The 20,386-nt window shown below is 32.0% G+C and overlaps 2 protein-coding genes across 4 annotated transcripts; both read left to right on the forward strand.

Annotated features, from left to right (window-relative positions):
• The first annotated feature begins 1,655 nt into the window (after positions 1-1,655).
• On the forward strand, positions 1,656-7,475 carry LOC122589166 (luc7-like protein 3). Of its 3 annotated transcripts, XM_043761416.1 has the most exons (11): positions 1,656-1,877; positions 2,010-2,138; positions 2,639-2,678; positions 4,072-4,147; positions 4,767-4,967; positions 5,056-5,268; positions 5,679-6,029; positions 6,131-6,188; positions 6,321-6,423; positions 6,808-6,873; positions 7,153-7,475. In XM_043761416.1, the coding sequence occupies exons 1-7, from the start codon at positions 1,835-1,837 to the stop codon at positions 5,958-5,960; spliced, it is 984 nt and encodes a 327-aa protein (XP_043617351.1). In that variant the 5' UTR covers positions 1,656-1,834; the 3' UTR covers positions 5,961-6,029; positions 6,131-6,188; positions 6,321-6,423; positions 6,808-6,873; positions 7,153-7,475. The 3 variants fall into 3 exon arrangements, with proteins under 3 accessions (XP_043617351.1, XP_043617352.1, XP_043617350.1); XM_043761417.1 differs by lacking the exon at positions 6,321-6,423; XM_043761415.1 differs by lacking the exons at positions 6,321-6,423; positions 6,808-6,873; positions 7,153-7,475 and having other exon boundaries at positions 6,106-6,256.
• A 2,530-nt stretch (positions 7,476-10,005) lies between these two features.
• LOC122587252 (cell number regulator 6-like) lies at positions 10,006-14,102 on the forward strand. The gene is made up of 5 exons (XM_043759366.1): positions 10,006-10,149; positions 10,242-10,374; positions 11,417-11,531; positions 12,202-12,473; positions 13,551-14,102. The coding sequence occupies exons 2-5, from the start codon at positions 10,267-10,269 to the stop codon at positions 13,785-13,787; spliced, it is 732 nt and encodes a 243-aa protein (XP_043615301.1). The 5' UTR covers positions 10,006-10,149; positions 10,242-10,266; the 3' UTR covers positions 13,788-14,102.
• The last annotated feature ends 6,284 nt before the right edge of the window (positions 14,103-20,386 follow it).

Below are 20,386 nucleotides of genomic sequence, written 5' to 3' on the forward strand. Positions count from 1 at the left end.
AAATGTGTGGACATGTATGAGACATAAAAAATGTTTAACAAGAGAATTTTTGGGGTTTTCTAGAGTTTGATGATTGGGCTAAAAAAAAGCCTTATTTAGAAGTTAAAAACTTAAAGGCTTGAGCTTTTTATCTTAGGAAACAAAGTGTCAAAAGGCCAATGTAATAATACTTTTTTTAAAAAAAAAACATAGTCCTTTATGGAAAATAGGACTGTATTTAGCGTGTATAAAAAAACTTGTACCTTAAAAAGCCCGCCCCTGATTTTCATGGTAATGTACAAACAATTTATGCACCTTAAACACAACCCTAAGGGCTATATTTAGCAAACCCTTTCCTTTATTAGTAAAACTACCTAAATAGCCTCTGCAACAGTCTAATATTTTATTTTGATACTTGTCAAATATTCTGCTTTTTTCCCCCTTTTTTGAAATTCAAAGAAAGTTACTATAATTTATTATATATCTTTTAAGTTTGGGGAAAAATACCTGTAACCAAGGTTGTAAATATCGTTTTTCATTATTGTTTCGGTTGACCACTAATAAAACGATATATCGAGAATATATCATCTTAGTCGACCGCCGATAAGAAATATATCAGCTGAGATAACCGAGATTTACAACCATGCCTGTAACAATACGAGGTATAATCTAATTGTTACATTACAATTAACAAGTTATCAGATTTTAATGAAACACATCATAGATTTAACTAAAATTTTAGGTTAATCCTTTTTTAGCAAGTAGAACGACACATAACTAAATGGTTTAGTGACAAAGAAATGTTTAATTTATATCAATGAATTATAGATATTGGATTTTCGCTTATGTTGAGATTGAATGTGTGTCTTTTCTTTAAAGCTTTGGTGTAGAGTTTTTAATCGAAAGATTTAAATTATAAATCATACACAAAAGCTATTTAACTCACACCTAGTTAAAAAAAATCTATACTTCCTTAAAAAAAAATTATTTCTTTCTCTTTTAAAACTTTTTAGTTTTTAAAATACCTAAATTAGCCCTCAACTTTTAACTCTTTCCCAACACAAATACTAGATTTACCCATTGTACCTCCAAATAGTTTTCAAACCTAGTTCATCCAAAGTACCTATCTCTTTTATTTATTAATGTAAATATTCGTAACCTAATAAATACGAAGTATATAATACCGTTGATACTATTATATATAACATACATTATTAACTATTAAAATAACTACATTATCATCTTTTACATCATTCACTTTTACATTAACAAGTACACCGCTACTGCCACTATTAACGCCAACAGGTGACTGCCACCACCTTCTGCCACCGTCACCACTATGGTATTAGACGGGTGGCTATTTTAAACCTCGATATATACAAGTAGTTCACATTTTAATAAAGATATAAACTAGCATGTTACCCGCATAAAGCGGCAGTTTTCGTGACGGTGATGATGTGGTGGTGGGGGACGGTTGTTGGTAGTAGTGGCGGCGTCAAGTGATATTAGATAATTAATGGAAAAGTAATTGATCTAAAGGGTTAATGTGAATATTTTAAAAGAAAAATGATATATACTCATTAATAGTATCCTAGTTATTTCTTTCATAGGGACTATTTTTTTTTTTATTATATGAAAAAAACATAAATAGCGAAGCTGCGAAAGTAAAAACATAAACTAACCGAACACCCAAACAAACAAACAGGATATAATACATTGATTTCTGTTCACGCCCTATGCTGTCTTGTTCCAATACGATATAGATATAACCTATATAATCTAAGCCAAACCCCCAAAATCACCAGCTGGAAAAAAATCTCAATTAGGGTTTTCAGATATTCACAAATTACTTACCATGGACGCCCAAAGAGCATTACTTGATGAACTCATGGGTTCAGGTTCTCTTTTTCTTTTTTCAATATTTTTTTTTATTTATGATTAGCTAGTTATTAATATATAGTTGAATTACATTTTGATCTGAATAAAGAAGCCCTTATAGTTATTAATTTATGTATTTATGGAATAAATAGCTAGGAATTTGACTGAGGAAGAAAGAAGGGGACATAAAGAAATAACATGGGATGATAAGGAAGTTTGTGGCTTTTATATGGTCAAGTTTTGTCCTCATGATCTCTTCGTAAATACTCGAAGTGATCTCGGTATGTTTTCCCCTGTTTACCATCATCCAATTTACCTTTTTATGTTAATTATTAGGAATGAATTATGATAAAGATTGAAAAATATGGCCTTGGGCGTGTAGTTGGTTCCAGAGATGGGTTTAATCCCCACCGGAGTCGAAAAGGAACATGATTTATAATAGACGGCTTATTGGGTAAGGTCGATGAGCCATTATCCGAGTGGCCGCCAATTGAGCTTTGTTTGATATGAGCGGGTTTGGGTTGTGAAAAGCAACATCATTTGTGAAGATGAAAAAAATGATGGCTTTTTTTTTTGTGTGGCTACTATTTTGTGCTTTTTAAAACTTGGTAACGAAAAATTTGAGTTTTGATGGAAAAAGTTAGCTGATAAATGATAAAGATAGAAACTTGTTGCTTCATTCAGGATTTAATGAATGGTTATCGAAAGATTTATTGATTTCTTAATGTAATAAAGGTTAATATGATGATAATGATTGATGATGCATTGTTTCGTAATTCAGGTCCATGCCCTAAAATCCATGATCCAAAGTTGAAAGAAAGGTAAGAAACGCAAACTTCTTAATTTTGTGTTGTAAGTTGTAGATAACTGTCTTTTGGGTGTCATAATTTGTATAAAAATCTCATTATTATTGAGGGCAAGCTTGTAAAGATGTTAACTTTTTGTATATTACAATCTGCACTCTGGAGGATGTTCGTGTGACTTCAACATGATACATATATGGTATTGAGGCAATACATGTAGCTCTATGGGTACAATGCTTGGCAGATTTATATTTTCGTCTACCTTTCTACTTGTTTAGTTTATTCAGGATGCTGAGGCTATATATGTGAGCAACCCAAAGAGTTTATTGTACTGCGTATTTTATAGGCTTTCTGATATTTTCTGTTATAAGTCTAAAGTATAATGAAACTTTTTATTACATTATAAAGGTCATATGATAGGCTATAGGATGACGGCCTAGTTGTCATCTTGCGTGCATGCACAAATCTTTAAAAAGTTCAACACATGTTTAATTCGGGAAGCCCAAGCTAAGAGATCTTTAGTAACTTTATTTGGTTTTAGCCTCTTTCTTTTGTATTTGTATTTGAACTTCTTGGATCACTAGCACCTTGTTAGTCGATCTTTTAGTAATAAAATTTTATGCCGTTCTAAAAAAAAGTATCTTAATGGTGAATTGCTTACGCTCTCAACTAAGCCGCTTCTAAAAGTATATTGGCATTTGTTTTGGATTCTTCCTTGGTAAATTACATGTTGATGTAGTTAGTATGTAATCCTGTGAAATGACACTTATTTGATAGTTATATTTCTGCGCACTGAGAATATCATATTACTTTTAGCCTCGATAGTTTTGATGTTCTTGAGAAGATACAGGTTTAGTCTATTTAATGATCGGAGATATCCTAATTGACAAGAAAAGGTCCATTAAATAGCCAACAGTGATGTGAGTTTAGGAGATGTTTTATACTGCTCCCAGTGTGTAAATTAGTTTCTAGTATTCCTATAGAGGTTAGGGTAGTCGTCATGAAAAGTTTAGACATGTAGTGGATATTTACAGATTTACTTCAAGTTTTTTGCTCCCTTTTTTCATTTTTATTGAAAAATTTGTAATGCAAATATTCACGCATATCGACACATATTCACTCATCTGTCCCATATTGGACTGGAACCCACAATGTATAGTTTTATGCTTTTCATGTTAATTGATATGATCTGAGGTACAAGCCTATTGTATTGATAGCAGATCCCAAGGTACTATGTTCTCTTTAAGTCCAGCTATAGCCAATCAATGGTAGATATGATTTAATTTTATTCTGTAATCTTGCCAAATTGTGCTCTCTTTTCCAAAACATTCATTCATTGTACTTGTTAATCTTATTGGTAAAATTGGTGTGAGTTTAACAATTTTTCTTTATTTGGTGTTTATCCTTTTAGCTTTGAGAACTCGCCAAGGCATGATTCCTATGTGCCAAGATTTGAAGCTGAGTTGTCCCATTTCTGCGAAAAGCTGGTGAGTTGTATTTTGGAGGATGCTTATTGCATATTTGAATGAACTTGAAAGACATCACATCTTTTAATTCTAATTTTTCGCAAGATTAGAAGTTGGTAATAGGAAGTCAGGAGGGTTGGGTAACAGATGCATACATGAATATTTTAGTATGGGTTGGGTTGACTTGGATCACTTTCTTTGATCTCTTTTTAAATAGATTATTACTAAATAATACAAACATTAATTTTATAAGTGGTATGCTGGTCAAGGCAGTACTGCAACACCTAGAAGACACCTGAAGAACCCCACTAGCAAGCTAGTGCGATTGGGGTTCCCCATATAAGATAGTATAAGGGGTAAGGTTAATACGAGTAGGCTGATGTCCCACATAACATATATTTAGCACATGACAGATATTTAAGTATTTAACCATTTTGAAGGTTGTAGGATTCAAAAATACAATTTAGGTGAATCTCGACCATTTTTCTTGTTGGCTGTATTTTTTAACCTATTTGACATGTTCGAGATAAAACATGACACATGCTGACCCGTTTATAATTAAAAGGGTTGAAATGGCCACCTGTAGACAACATTCATGTATTTACTTGCTATTTTTTTTGTCACGATTACTCTATATTAGGTCATGGACTTGGATAGGAGAGTGAGGCGTGGTCGCGAGCGTCTTGCACAAGAGGTTGAAGTTCCTCCTCCCCCACCTGTGCCAGTTGAAAAATCTGAGCAACTATCTGTGCTTGAAGAGAAAATCAAGAACCTTTTAGAATCGGTGGAGGCTCTTGGGGAAGCTGGCAAGGTGGATGAAGCTGAGGCACTTATGAGAAAGGTGCCAGCAATTGAGTTGGTTTCTGTAGTCTCTAAATAATCGGTTTTTGTTAAGCATATTTATATATGTATGATTGTTATTTTTACAGGTGGATATGCTTAACATTGAGAAAACTGCCTTGACCCTACATCCACAGAATGACAAAAATTTAATGCTTTCCCAAGAAAAGAAGATGGCACTTTGTGAAACATGCGGTTCCTTTTTGATAGCAAATGATGCTCTTGAAAGAACTCAATCTCATGTGACTGGAAAACAACATATCGGTTATGGCCTCGTGAGAGATTTCCTTGTGGAGTACAAGGTACCATTCTTGTATTAATTGAAGTCTCCTTTTTAGCCCATTTACAATGTGATGGGCCAATATGGGTTTTGTTCTATTTCAAAAGGTTCAACTCAGAAAAAATAGCTCAAAGGGGGGAGGGTTAAAAGGGGCTGACCGCTTGAAAGGTGCAAAATTTTTTGGACACAATCTTCTAAAATGATATTATTCAAAGATTAGGGTACTAATAATAAATGATAACTAAGAAAACAGAAAGTGTTTGCAGGACAATCTTGCCCTGGTTGACCCGTTCTAACCAGTACTAATAATGTTTAGTTTTAATATAAACCTGTATTAAACTTTTTACTTTTCCATCTTCCTGCATGTAATCCTCTAACAATGAAATTATTTACAGTATAATCCTTGACAATAACATGATTTGTAATCACCAGGAGGCCAAAGAGAAGGCAAGGGAGAAAGCAGCAGAAGAAAGGAAGCAAAGAGATCAGGAACTTGAAGGTGGCCGTAGAAGTGGATCAGCTGATCGGGACAGGAATCGTCATGACCGTCGAGATCGTAACAACAGAGGCAATCGTGATACAGGAAGAGCATCAGATCGTAGGTATAACAATAACAATAATTCTAGAAATGGAGGTGACAGGAACAGGGATAGGGATAGATACCGTGGACGTGAGCGTAGCAGATCTCGTTCTCCTACTCGGTCGGGACGATAGAGATCATCCAGAAGTCTATTTTAGTGAATTCGGTTGATAAATGTCTCTGGGATTTGAAGTCTGGAAGAGGTAGATGTTTTTTATGATTCAATATGTTCTATGATGAATGTTAAGTTTGGAGTATTAAGTTACAATGTCTTCATAGGTGAAACTCTTTCTTGTTCTCACAGCTTTGTTGAGACTAATCTTCTATCAAATCAATATAACTAAAGGAGAACAGAGTTGGAGGTAGGTATCATTATCACTACATTGTTGCATCTCTTTCATAATGTTTATTGGGAGCTAATTGTTCTAAAGGGTTTTTGCTACCATACTCACTTAATCCCATTTGCTTTTGGGGTTATCCTTGAGTGTATTTAGAACACAGATTTGATTTATGCAAATTAGTATTCCTGCTGCTCAAGATATCATGGTTTTCCCACGGACTTAAATCTTGAATTCTTTTTGGTTGAATCCTTATGAGGTAACCATATCTTTCCATACATTTTTAGGCCTTCTTAATAGTTTATAAGTTGCTATTTTGCAATTGATCTTGGATATTGTCGTGAGGCTTACTTTCGCGTTTAAGCAATAACCTCGTTTGAGGTTTATGCCAACACCGGCACACTCCAACAAAGGATTATGAAACACAATAAATCTTGATATGCATACAAGAATGGAAACCCAAGTATTTCATAAAATGTGGTGCAGGTTTTGTATGTGCAATGATGATATCCGACCTCTGAAGTTGATTATCTGTGTTGAGTGATTGTTTTAAGTCACTTAACCAAAAAATCATTTCTGTCCGAGAATCATGAAAGAGGTAACCAAAAGTTAAAGTGTAATATGCAGCCTTGTGTTTTTGCAGGAAAGTTGGATCTCTAGTCCAAGAGTTTTTTAATGCACATACTTTCTATATGAGCTTTACAATGAGGTACAAGGAATTATTTAGTCATGAATTTCTTTTTGATATGGTAATGCTATGGATGAAACACCAGTTTTTTAAAACATTTTATTTCGGTTGTGAAGTTTATGACAATTTAAAGTTTGTGTATGTCAAACTTCTTTTTGAGAGAGTTCAACATAATAAGATTATTCTTGGTGTTATTCGTGTAATTACTTGATGAAAATGGAGGAATAAACAATGTCTATCATCAGGGTTTTGGACTATTTTAATCTTTGGAATTTCTAAATGTGATTCTTGGTTCTCTAGATCGAAATAAAGTTGGGTTGAGAGCTTTGACGAGTACCAACTAGTGAAGGGTGTCATCTAGGATTCAAGACAACACATGTATCATCGAGTGGGATCCATGTGAGTTTAAACTGCGAAACTGACTAGGTTGGTTTGATTTGGTTTTGTGAAAACATTTTTTTTTAGAACGATATTCTAATCTACTCCTACTTTTATATTACACGCATATCTGAGATGAAACTTAGGACTTTTGAAAAATTTCTATTAATTCACACCCACAAATGTGGTAAGTGGGACTTGAACCCAGATGGATCTCCCTAAGGTCAAAGACCTTAATGTTTTAATGATTGTTGTGTGTTTGATTGAAATAAATGTGTCAATAGGATACTGCCGTTAAAAATAAAAAAAAATAAAATGTGTCAATAGGATATGTAACTATCTTAATTTACAACAAGATGGGACTATTAGAGAAGTCATAAAATGTCAGGTTAGCGTTACCTTGTCTATAAACTCATTTTAGACGAAAGGAGTAAACGTTAGTATCATAACTTATTCTGTTTATAAACTGGTGGTTGTGAATAAACATAAACCCTTCTCAGAGTGGACATGCAAAAGAACGATTAATAAACTGGACGTATGTCGAGTAGTTCTTGTTTTACGACTTTGCATAGTTTATTCGACTCTTTTTTTTAGCCCAACTGCATTTATCTATTTTCTCGTTTTGGCATAAAATTACTAGTTACTAGATTACACCACTGAACTACGCAAACGACACAAATGGCCACTAAAACAACACACGTCCACGTTTCATCATGAATGAATAAGTTTGTAAGGAAATGAAGAAAGCAATTTGCAGTTTTACATTTCAAATATAATTAAATTAACTCAGGAGAATTTTGCAATTAAACAAGGAATAATGTTTGTACGTTAGCTTGGGAACTTTTTTCCAAGTATAAGATTGTGAAAGAGTAATCATACTGATGAAGAAAAATGACAATTTGATGACAGTATTATAATTAACATTTAACACTACTAATAGATAAGAAGTATATTATATAAAATCATATCAAACGCTTATATACAAAAGAAAACAAAAACAAAAAAGTTAAATACAAAAGAAAACAAAAACAAAGAATTATCAGCTGGATTTTTATTAAAAAGAGAACACAATAAGAGAAAAATAAGGTAAAAGCTAAGTTTATTTGTCTATATGAACAAATTTTATTTGACTTTAAAAAGCTATCTAGATTCATTTGTCATTGTTAGGTGTTCAATCTTGATTTTGGATTTAGGTTACTTATTAGGTAATGGAATTACTTATTATGCTTTTTCATTTGTCAATTAGAAATTATCAAAGCTTTATCCCCTAATTTTTAAGTCATTACAAATATATCAATCAATATTGTCACGCTGAAAGAAAATTTGTTTGAGTTAAGGAAAAAGAGTTATATAAATAACCCTTTCAAGAGTCAATATATCAACCAACACTTAAAGAAATAAAATAATATAGAATTGGAAGGAACATAAGATAACTTATTTTTCATAAACCATGTTTCATTCAAAAAGTTAACTCTTACATAGTGAGTTAAACCAATCCATTAGAAAATGAAAACTTGGAGCATGAGTAGGATCTAGAACGCATGAGGCCAAAGAAAAACCACTTTAACTGGAGTAACTTATGATATGTTTAGTTGGGGAAACACCTTTTGTTTTCTATTTTTGATTTACAAGAAAACATGGAAAACAAAAAATGCGTTCAAATCATAGTTTTTCAAAAATGTTTTCCATGGAAATTTTCTACTTTTCTATGGAAAATTAGAAAACACTTTTATATTGTTTTTCACTTTTCATTTTCTAAATTTTGAAAGCCTCAAATTGTTTTTCATTTTTTAGTTTTGAATGCGTTTTCAAAATTTTCCTTTATTTTCCAGAGATAGAAAACCCATTTCATTTTCTATAAAAATTGAAAATGAAAAGTTTGAAAACATTTTCCACAACTAAACACACCCTCAATATTTATATCACCCTGGTTGGAGTAAATCGATATCTATATGTCACTTGTACGGAGAATATCCTACTTTAAAAATGAGAGGGTCATATTTGTACCACATCTTTTGATTAATCTATTACAAACATGCTTTATTGGCTTGTAAAGTATGCTTTAATAATTGTATTATGTGGTGTATCCACTTTTATGGTACGAATATCAATTTTTTTAAAAATGCCATTTGATTCTCTACTTACAAATACACCAAACACAATAAAAGTTCAATCATCCTTCACATACATATAAGAAGCTCCCAGATTTATAATCGACTATTAAAACATCGATCACTTAATAGTACACTTATAATACATTAAAAATCTATTGTCTTCACTAAAATTGACTAAAATATGCCTTAGATCATCGATACACATTGCTTTCCCCCATCTCCCACTAACTCTATTTTAACTTATGTTGTGCACCCCAAAAGACTCAGTGCCATATTTGAGGAACACTTTTTTTTTTATCAAAGTGTTTACTTACTTCCACCGGTGTTGGCGTCCACACCATGATGAGCATGAACATTCCCAACCTTGAATAGACTTATCAATACATTTAATATCCTTAAAGACAATCTTTTATCAGAAATCTTATTCTTGTTCTAGGTTTATAAATTATCTAATGAATTATAATTAGGCTTTTATAAAGAATGAGAATTTTTGTTACAGACTTTCAAGTAGAGGCCCCTAAAATTGGTTACGTTTAAGGCCACCGAAAAAATTAAACCGGCCTTGCATAATTGGACTTTATCTAAACTTCATACATAATCAACACAACAAAAGTAATCAATGGGCTAAATTTGCCAACAAATAAAACAAAAAAGAAACATTTTCTCCGAAACAACCCGACCCGGTGTATCGGTAGAATATCCGAAACAACCTGCTCTTTCTTAAACCTCACACCAAATTTCCATTCCAACTCCAACATACTAACTCACATTTGTGTGCTTGACCAGCTACTGAATTCAGTCAACGGTACTTATACAAATTATATATCTCTATAATAATACTTACATATATAGTTTTATATCTATATCTATATATTCATAATATATAATTGATATCAGATCAGGTAAGATCAACACAAAGAGGATGGCGGATGGAGATAATAATCCATCACGATATGTAAAATTGAACAAAAATCAAGCGCCGGTTGAAATCAATCCCGGTGAACTTAATCAGCCGATTGAAGTTCCTCAGGTCTCATCATTTTCTCATCTTTTCATTCCGTATGTGTATTTATATATATATATATATATATATATATATTTTTTTTTTTTAATGTCGGTTTGTATATGTAAAAGTTTGTATGTATAGATATAGATATAGACATTACTTGATCTGAATCTGAATATTTGATATATATATATATAGGAATTTAGTTAATTATTTGTTTTTAGAAATAAAATTTTGAAGTTTGTATTCAGATCTAGAAGGTGAGATTTTTAGATAGTGAATTTGGACTATTTTGGAGATGTTTTTACTAGTTAGGTGGAATTCTGTGAGAAAAAAAAACCGCGTTAGGTAGATGTGTACGTAGACCTTCTCGTAAGTGTTTTACTATTCTGAAATGATGTGTTTTACGTAGAATTTGTGTGTGCAGTTGGATGTTGATTTTAGGATTTTTGATAATAGTAAGTTTGTATGTTGTTTTCACCCAAAAAAAAGTTTGTATGGTGTGGTGATCCAAGTAGTGAGAATGAGAGAAAGTTTAGGGTAGGGAAGTGTTTGTGATGTATGTGGATGACGGCATAATGTGGGTACATTATGGTACTAGTTGCCAAATATGTCAAGCTCTCGAGGATAATCGGTATGAATTCATGAACATTCTGCACACTACCGCGGTGAATAATTTCAGAGGATTTTTGTACTTTTGGCGGTGGATGACAGTGGACAATGGTCATCTAAGAGAGGAGAGGGTGATGTGGCACATTCTTGTTTGTAGTGTAGAGATTTAGATTCCGCAAGGGGTATTCTTATTTGTACAATAGAATACACTTTTATAATATTCATGTTGATGACATTACACGAGATAAAAGGAACCAAATCATTATAGATACAAGTTTAGCCGAGAATAATTTTGTTTGTTTTGCAATTTATTCACTCTTTTTATTTTCTCCGCATATGAAGTTCTAACTTCTCAAGAGTAGTGAATTTTCTGTTCTGTCTTTTGCTAAGAGATAGCATATTTGTTGTTGCAAATTGCTTATATGTGTTCTCTTTTATGTTACTTGAATTACAGTTGAATGTTCGCAAGTGCAATGAATGTGGACAGGCTTTACCCGAGAGCTTTGAGCCTCCTGCTGTTGAGCCTTGGACTACTGGTATTTTTGGTTGTGCAGAAGATACTGAAAGTTGTAAGTTTTTTGCTTGGCAATTAAGCTTTCCAACAGAATTGAGCTGTAATGTTCATTGCTTCATTTTGTTAGGTGGCTATTCCAAAATTATACATAAATGCTAGATAATATAGACGATAAGTATCACACAAAGTATCTTCAAAATATCAACATTTCACAATTCTATTTATGCAAGTTTGTTCTTTGATTTTCACATTTTTCAGAGTAGAAAATCTTGTGGACATGAAACATTTAGCCGATAATATGCTACAGGCCTATAGCTATAATCTAATTGCCATTCGGTGCATATATCAGCTGATTACTTCTAAATCGACCCGTTGTGATGCATGCTGTTAAAACTTTTACTTACCTGCATTAATAGTCTTAGATGAGTTTGAAAAAAACTGAACTGCGTACTAAATATTCTCTCTTGTGATACTCATGAATCATTTCTATCTCTTTGCTTATTTTTTGTTTGCGGCGTTTTTACGAATATAAGATTTTTGGGAAAGTTAATATGTGGGACAACTGACAAAGTAGATTACAATACATTATGACACTTCATCTCATAATAATTGGGACATGTTTATCTGACACATAGTTTAGGAAAATGTTTGACTGTTATATTTGTACATTTCGAGTAATTTGCAAATTATTTCTCTTAAATTTCTCTGCTATTCTATATCTTCAGGCAGGACAGGACTTTTTTGTCCTTGTGTTCTGTTTGGGCGTAACTACGAAAGCTTGAGAGATGACTATTCTTCTGCAACTACTCCATGTGTTCTTCATGCAATTTTCGTTGAGGGTGGTTTGGCACTTGCTGCAACAACAGCAGCATTGCATGGATTTATTGACCCGAGGACATCATTTCTCATTTGTGAAGGGGTTTTGTTTGGTTGGTGGATGTGTGGTATATACACCGGCATTGTTCGACAGATGTTACAGAAGAAATACCATCTTAAGGTAATCATACCTTCTCTGTGGCTCTTACATATTGTTTGTGTATTTACTGAAAGATGATGGTGAAAACCCCCTTCAAGTAGCAGGGCTAGAGTTTCCGTTTTATGAAATGCCATTTTTAAAAAAAAATTCATCTCTCTTTTTTACAACACCTGCTCATAATAATATGATGAAATTCAAAGTCTTCCAATACTATACATTAGAGGTGGTAAGAGTAAGATCGACTAGTTGGTAACATTGTCAAATGGGTTTAAGTGTTTTCCGCAAGGGTTGAAACTCGAAACAGGCCCACCAGAGTTGGAATGGCCAGTAAACACTGTCTGTCCATTTTTTATATATTAGTCAATCGATAACAATGAATAGAATTAAAATTTCTGCAATACTAATCCAAATTGTCAAATAGAATGATTTAAGTGATTTTGGCATTAAAAGTGGACTCCGGCTGACTTTCGACCCTTTCAACACATTTTCGTTTTCGCTAAATGTGTTGATTTGAGTATATGGACCATTTGAGATCACACCTAACTGAAATAGGCATGCCCCCCTATGCAAATGGGTTGAAATAGCCAAGTGTACTGTATTAATCATGTGAATTAGTATTTGGCCAGTAACATCATCTGTTAAGTGCTGCAACCAGTCAGATATGGTCTCTAAAATACTTCTCAATAGGTGTCAAAGTAGGTGAATCTTGTGGAACAATGTTTAGCATTGCCAGCTACCATTTTGTTGCTTAATTTGCATAAAAGTGGTATTGAGTTTTAATTAACAAAAAACGAAATCTTGCATGTAAGTTTTAACAATAATGTATATGTTTGATACCATGTAAAAGTTTATATAATAATCTATTATAAAGACTACAGTTATAGACAACAGTTTATATTCAGAGGTATCAGGTATGAGTACACAATTTATTTATAAATTCTAGGTAAGAAAGGACCAAAAATGTTTGTGGGTCATTCCAACCTAAATATGTTATGAACTGAACCTGTTACCCTAATACACTCATTTTGCTACAACTAGTTGTCTATAACTGTAGTCTTTCAAGTTGTGATATTTCCATTTGGTTGTTTAAATATCTAGAACTCTCCGTGTGATCCATGTTTGGTTCACTGCTGCATGCATTGGTGTGCTTTGTGTCAAGAACATAGGGAAATGAAGGGAAGGCTTTCTGATAACTTTGTGATGCCAATGACTCTGGTCAATGCCCCTCCTGTTCAACAAATGAACTCATCTCAAGACAATCAAGACTCATCTTCAGCACCATCGTCCTCTGCAAATGGCCATGAACATACCGACCTAGAGATGCAACCGATATGATAGCAGTATCTGGTATTACATTTTACATCCATGAAGTTGCTTCTACAGACATAATTGAATTGGTTGCTTTATATTTTGTATTTTAATTCAATCACCGTTGTTTGATAGGAGGGAATCTGAACTTCAGTTTAGGTTTTGAACTCGTAGGTATGATGATTAGACTGTTAGAGTATATTATATAGTTTTCTGGGTGAGCTTTACTGACTTTGGATGGATGATTATGAGGCAATGGAGCATTGTCTTGATATGTCTTGGGTCTCTTATGTGGAATTTTAGTCACGGTATGGGGGTATATAGATATTATTATACTCTGTATTTTTTTTGAACAGCAATAAATAAATTATATTAATAACCGATCACTAGCAAGATACTAGTGATCAATATACAAAATACAAATCTAGAAGTACAACACTTTACACAATCTAGACTTTTCTTAAAACTTTAACTGCAAAGGTTGCGAAAAGGGTGGAAAAAAACTCATACCATTTACAGAAAAATCCAAGACCTAAGAAAAAACCCCATCAGCGAAGGCCGAGCTACCGGTTTTCACTTCGTGATGTTTTTGATGCAACCTCACACAAGTGCTAAGGAAACAAGGACTCTCGAAACAACACCTGCAAAGACATACTCAATCAGCCAATGGGTTCACGACCCATTCGTCCCATGATAAGCGATTCTTTCTATCTCGAAATTGAATCCACTGAAACGACTGCGATACAATCGAATTGAAAATAACGGAACCACTCTCGTCCAAGTCATTATGAACCTTTTTATTTCTGGCTTTCCAAATGTGCCACCACCAAATAAAGAGAATCGCTTCAAGTCTATTTCGAATTTTAGTAGTAATATTTAAATTATCATACCAACTGAAAATGGACTCCAATGCAACATCACGAATCACATGTCTCACCCAATTGCTCAACATGGTTCTAGTCTCTTTAAAAGTCACACAATGTTGAAAAATGTGACTATTTGTATCCACTCCATTCGTGCATTTGAAACATGAGGTGTTTGTTATATCAATTCCTTTTGCAGAATGATTCATATATGTAGGTAAGCAGTCTCTTCTCAATCTCCAGACAAATAAGTTTACCTTTTTGGGAACCAAAGTGTTCCATTTTGTAGCAGGTCCAACTTTTGTGGTGATTCTGTGATGTTCAAACAACTTCCTTACATGTGCTACCGAAAATTTTGACTTACCATTCAAGCTCCAAGTCCATTTATCATCTTTATCAACTTGCAACATGGAGGGTAATCTACTTATCATATCTTCATGCTTATAGAGCTCACGACTAGTCAACAAAGGACGTCGCCACTTACAAACCCAATTAGAATTAATCCAACACTCACTAACCAAACAACTTTTATCAGTAGCTAAAGCATATAATCTCGGAAAGGTCGTAGCTAATGACGATTCCCCACACCATACATCTTTCCAGAAACACGTATTTATGCCATTACTAACCCATCGACTAATGCATTTTGACAAACCCGGGACTGTTTTGTGCATTGTTTTACAGCTTTCTACAATTCTATACCAAAGCCCGCGACCTTTAGCAGTTAGCTCGGTAAAACAATCTGTACCATGAATGGCCGCGATAACACGAACCCACAAATTATGTGAATTATTAAGTGCCCCCCATCTCCATTTATAAAGAAGGGCGTTATTCATCGCCTCTAAACTACCTATTCCCACGCCCCCATCATCTTTTGATGTCACAATCGTGTCCCATTTAACCCAAGCAATCTTTCTTCTAGAGCTATCCCCACCCGAAAATTTTTTTTCTCTAATCGATTCAAGGCTTTTATTCACTTTCTTTGGCATACGAAAAATAGAAAAGAAGTATATACCAAGAGATCCAAGCACTGATGTAGTAAGAGTAGATCTACCTCCAATGGATAGAAGATTAGCCTTCCATTTCAATAATCTGCTTTTAAATTTAGAGATGATGGGATCCCATGTACTAATTCTCGCCGAGCTTCCACCTATGGGAATGCCAAGATTAGTGAAGGGCAACTTTTCCATTTTACATCCAAAGTTACTTGCCATTTGCTTCGTCTCAGTATCATTAACACCAATAGCAATCAAAGATGACTTCTGTATATTAATCTTTAATCCAGAAATGCAATAAAAGAACTTAAGAGCATTTGATATAACATCAAGATTCTTCTTGTTCCAATCGCCCATAAGCATAACATCGTCGGCATAAAAAAGATGAGACACCAAAACGTTATTAATGTTAGCACATTTGAACATACCAGCTGCAACCAGGTTCTCAATAGCAACGTGCAGGCCCTCCATGGCAATAATGAACAGGAAAGGGGCCATTGGATCCCCTTGACGGAGACCCCGTTGAATTGGAAACTCTTGAGTAGGACTTCCATTAATAAGAACCGAAGCTTTGATAGAAGAAAGACATCCTTTAATCCATGCAATCCATTTAATCCCGAACCCCATAGCTTTGAGAATAGAAAATAGAAAATCCGTCTGGGGATATTCATTGAAACATAAGCATGACAATACATAGAAGTATAGAACCTTAAAAACATGTATAGAAACAGATCATGATCATCAATGATCATCATTCATCAGTCTGGGGAAAGCATGTTCTTGGATTGAGTTGGGTTGAATTTGGCTTATGTGTTCATCGTATTTTCGACTCGATTTAACAAAGATAGATTGTGCATTTAGGATTGGCTTAAATATATTGGGTGTAGTAAAACCCTTAACGCAAATCCGTCCATGAAGACCATATGGTTACCAACATAGCGACATAGACCTATATTTATGTAATCTTAACTGTGCTTAGGCCCGTCCAATGGACGAATAGTTTCAAAATATATTAATCAAAGCTAAAAAATTGAAATTCAAATATATTAACTTCCCCATGTTGCGTGGAATTCAAAATCACTGTTCGTGATGAGAGCTTAACCAAGGTTCAACAGGATTTGTCTGCAGAACATGAAAGCAATAGAATGTTGCGTGGTGAGGTTGAGAAATTGAAGGATGAGAGAATCAGGCTTGTGACAAAAGTGATTCCCCATGTCACTAAGTAGCCCTTATGTGTCTTGCACGTGAGTTATGAAACATGTAATTAAAAAAAACCCATAGGTATCATCCGTGTAATTTACACTTATTATTTATCATTAATTTTATATTTTATAAAAAATTATTACCATTTTAAAATAATTTATCATTATATTTTTTGAGCAAAAAATTTCTTAATTTTATATAGTGGGATAAGGATAGCGCAGTACACAACATAACTATTCGGTCATAGTTGGTTACACTCTGGTTCTCTCATCTCTTTTATAACCAAGTATTCGATCACTATATACTAGATGATTTTTTATTTTAATTTTATATTATAACTCAACTTTTGTTTTTTAAGATAAACAAAATCCAAACGTTGCATGAATAGCTATTTAAAATTTCTAATAAATTCTAATAATTAATTAATTTTTTTAAATAAAAACTTATAGTATTCCAATACAAATCGAAAAGAATATATATAAAATATTAATTACTCTTTTATACAATAATAACTAATTTTTCAAATTAACAATAGATTTTAAGAGATAAAGAATTTGTAAAAAATTAATAATAAATCTCTCTATATAACTAAGAGAGGATATGTTTTCTCTTAGTTGGCAATAATGAGATCATGCCATGTAGGATTTTTCATCATGTGTCATTTTTTCATTAATTTCTTAATTTTAAGCATCCTAATATCATTTAAATTATTCCTAATCACTAATCCTAATCATCATTAATTAATAATAAAAATTAGTTAATAAAATTTTACAATAAAAAGTAACAAATATATTATGAGATTCGCTAGCTGCATCTTAAAGTTTGAGATTTATATATCTCTAAAAGTTTACATACTATACATATCTCTTTGTACGTAATTATTTGTTATTATTATTATAATATTAAGCTTCAGATTTATATATATCTACATGTTTTTTAAAAAAAAATTATTTTCTAACTAAGTTGTATGAGAAAATAACATGAGTACCCAATTTTTAGAAAAAATATACCAATTTAACCAACTTTTTTTTAATTTTCACAAAATACCCAACAAAATCGCAATAAAAAGTAAAAATCGCATAGAGATTTTAAAATCTCATAGAGATCTTGAAAATCTCATAAAGATCTTGAAAATCGCATCTATAGAGATCTTGAAAATCGCATAGAGATTTTCAAAATCTTCAAGATCTCTATGAGATTTTGACTTGTTTCTGATTTTGACTTTTTTTTTTAATTTTGACTTTTTATTAAGATTTTGAATTTTGAATAGTGTATTTTCAATCTAAAAAAAAAGTCGAAATCTCAAAAAAAAAAAGTCACAAAACGTAACGCAGAAGTCAAAATTTCAAAAAAAGTCAAAATAAAAAAAAATCAAAATCTCATAAAAATTTTGAAAATTTCTATGCGATTTTGCAAAATCTCTATGCGATTTTCAAAATCTTTATGCGATTTTATAAAATCTCTATGAGATTGATTTTGCCAAATCTCATAACGATTTTCTAAATCTCATAGCGATTTTCAAAATCTCATTGCGATTTTCACTTGTTATTGCGATTTTGTTGGATATTTTGTGAAAATCTGAAAAAAGTTGGTTAAATTGATATACTTTTATAAAAATTTGGGTACTCATGTTATTTTCTCTTTATTTATTTAAAGTATTTAATGTTATAATATTATAATATAATGTTAGTTTTAATGTATTATTTTTTAATTAGTTTATGCATACTGCCATATTATATGTTATTTTACTAGATTTTAGACCTGTCTCCAACGTTGGACACGAGGTTTATGATATTATTAATCTCCATACATTGAAGTCATGAAAACTTATAATTTGAAGATATATGGTTTCAAGTGTTATATTTTGCAAGTTGAAGTACAATAATCATTGGTTCGTCACTGTCATTATATAAATACTAATATATTAGTATATTTAGATAATGATTATTAGAATTTTTAATATATAGTTAAATTAAATGATAACATAAGTGAGAGTCAATTTGATGAAATTAAATGATATAATTGATTAATAAGTCATTAGGTTTTGAAATAATTTTTTGTAGACAATATTTTATATGTTGAAATTGTTTTAATTAATTAAATGATTTTGAAGATATATGGTTATAAGTGTTATACTTTGCAAGTTGTAGTACAATATTAACATGTTCGTCACCGTCATTATATAAATACTAATATAATGATATATTTGGATAATGATTATTAAATTTTTTAATTTATAATTAAATTAAATGATGACATAAAAGGGAGTCAATTTGATAAAATTGATCGATTTAATTGGTTAATAAGTTATTATATTTTGAAATAATTTTTGGTAGACAATATTTCATATGTTGAAATTGTTTTGATTAATTAAATAATTGTAAATTTTAAAAAATTTCTCAAGTTGATGCCTAACAATAAATACTCAGTATAAATTAAGTATACACACCAAAAGGTGTAAATTAAATTATTATTGGCAAACAAAAAAGTGTAAATTAATAAGACTTTTTCTACAAGTTAATATAAAAACGAATATAATAATATATTTGGATAATGATTATTAGGATTTTTTATTTATAGTTAATCTAAATGATGACATAAACAAGAATCAATTTGATGAAATTGAGCAATTTGATTGACTAATAAGTCATTATTTCAACTGTCTCATAGTATATATTAAGATTAAGATTAAGATTAAGAAAAGATTCTTTCTAGCATATTTTACACCACCAAATTTTAATCGTATGTCACCAAACGTACATGATTTATATATATTTAAAACTTTATATACATATTTTTTCTAAAAATAATTTTCTAAGTAAGTTTTATTTTATTAATTTAAAGTATACAATGTTATAATGTTTGTTTTAATGCATTATTATTTAATTAGTTTATGCATATTATATATAATATGTTTATTCTTTCCAGCGTATTTTATATCATCAAGTTTTAATCATACGCCACCAAATATACATTAATGTATTGTATAGTACAATAATGTAAAACATATTTGGTGAATTTAATCAACCAGTTTCATTCAAACCTCATCATAAAAGTAGCTTTAGTTATCTTTTATTATATTTCCATGACATTTCATATGATTTGATTTATCATTTAATAAAACGATATACATAAGCAGTTAGTAATTACGTAATATTTATGGTGTTCCCGTCCATCGGACGGGTATAATCTAGTTATTTTAATACTAGCATGGTACCCGCACGTTGCAGCGGATACCATTGACAATGCATTCGATGTTGTGATTACCGATGATAGTATAAGTGACAATCAATTAAGTGAGATACGACGATGATAACGTAACTTCAATAGTAGCCAACATTAACAAAAAATACATGTAATAACAGTATAAGTGGGCAATAAAAATCCAAGAGATCACCAGCAGCGTTTTAGCAGAGATGATACCTTTACACACGAAAGAATATGCTGAATTGCAAGTTCTGGGCTAAGAATCCGACTAAACTTGGTGACCTTTTCAGCAGCTGCAATCCGTACCCCCGCGTTATCCTGATGCAAGCTCAAATAAGCTGGAACTAAATCCGTCCTG

Source organism: Erigeron canadensis, chromosome 2, assembly GCF_010389155.1.
Source record: "Erigeron canadensis isolate Cc75 chromosome 2, C_canadensis_v1, whole genome shotgun sequence".
Taxonomy (NCBI): Eukaryota; Viridiplantae; Streptophyta; class Magnoliopsida; order Asterales; family Asteraceae; genus Erigeron; species Erigeron canadensis.

Bases quoted from the DNA above. Each gene is read 5' to 3' on its own strand.
- LOC122589166 (XM_043761416.1), top strand. From the start codon at position 1,835: ATGGACGCCCAAAGAGCATTACTTGATGAACTCATGGGTTCAG. The intron at 1,878-2,009 runs GTTCTCTTTTTC...TGGAATAAATAG, and splicing joins TGATGAACTCATGGGTTCAG to CTAGGAATTTGACTGAGGAA. The intron at 5,269-5,678 runs GTACCATTCTTG...TGTAATCACCAG, and splicing joins ATTTCCTTGTGGAGTACAAG to GAGGCCAAAGAGAAGGCAAG.
- LOC122587252 (XM_043759366.1), top strand. From the start codon at position 10,267: ATGGCGGATGGAGATAATAATCCATCACGATATGTAAAATTGAACAAA. The intron at 10,375-11,416 runs GTCTCATCATTT...CTTGAATTACAG, and splicing joins AGCCGATTGAAGTTCCTCAG to TTGAATGTTCGCAAGTGCAA. The intron at 11,532-12,201 runs GTAAGTTTTTTG...CTATATCTTCAG, and splicing joins TGCAGAAGATACTGAAAGTT to GCAGGACAGGACTTTTTTGT.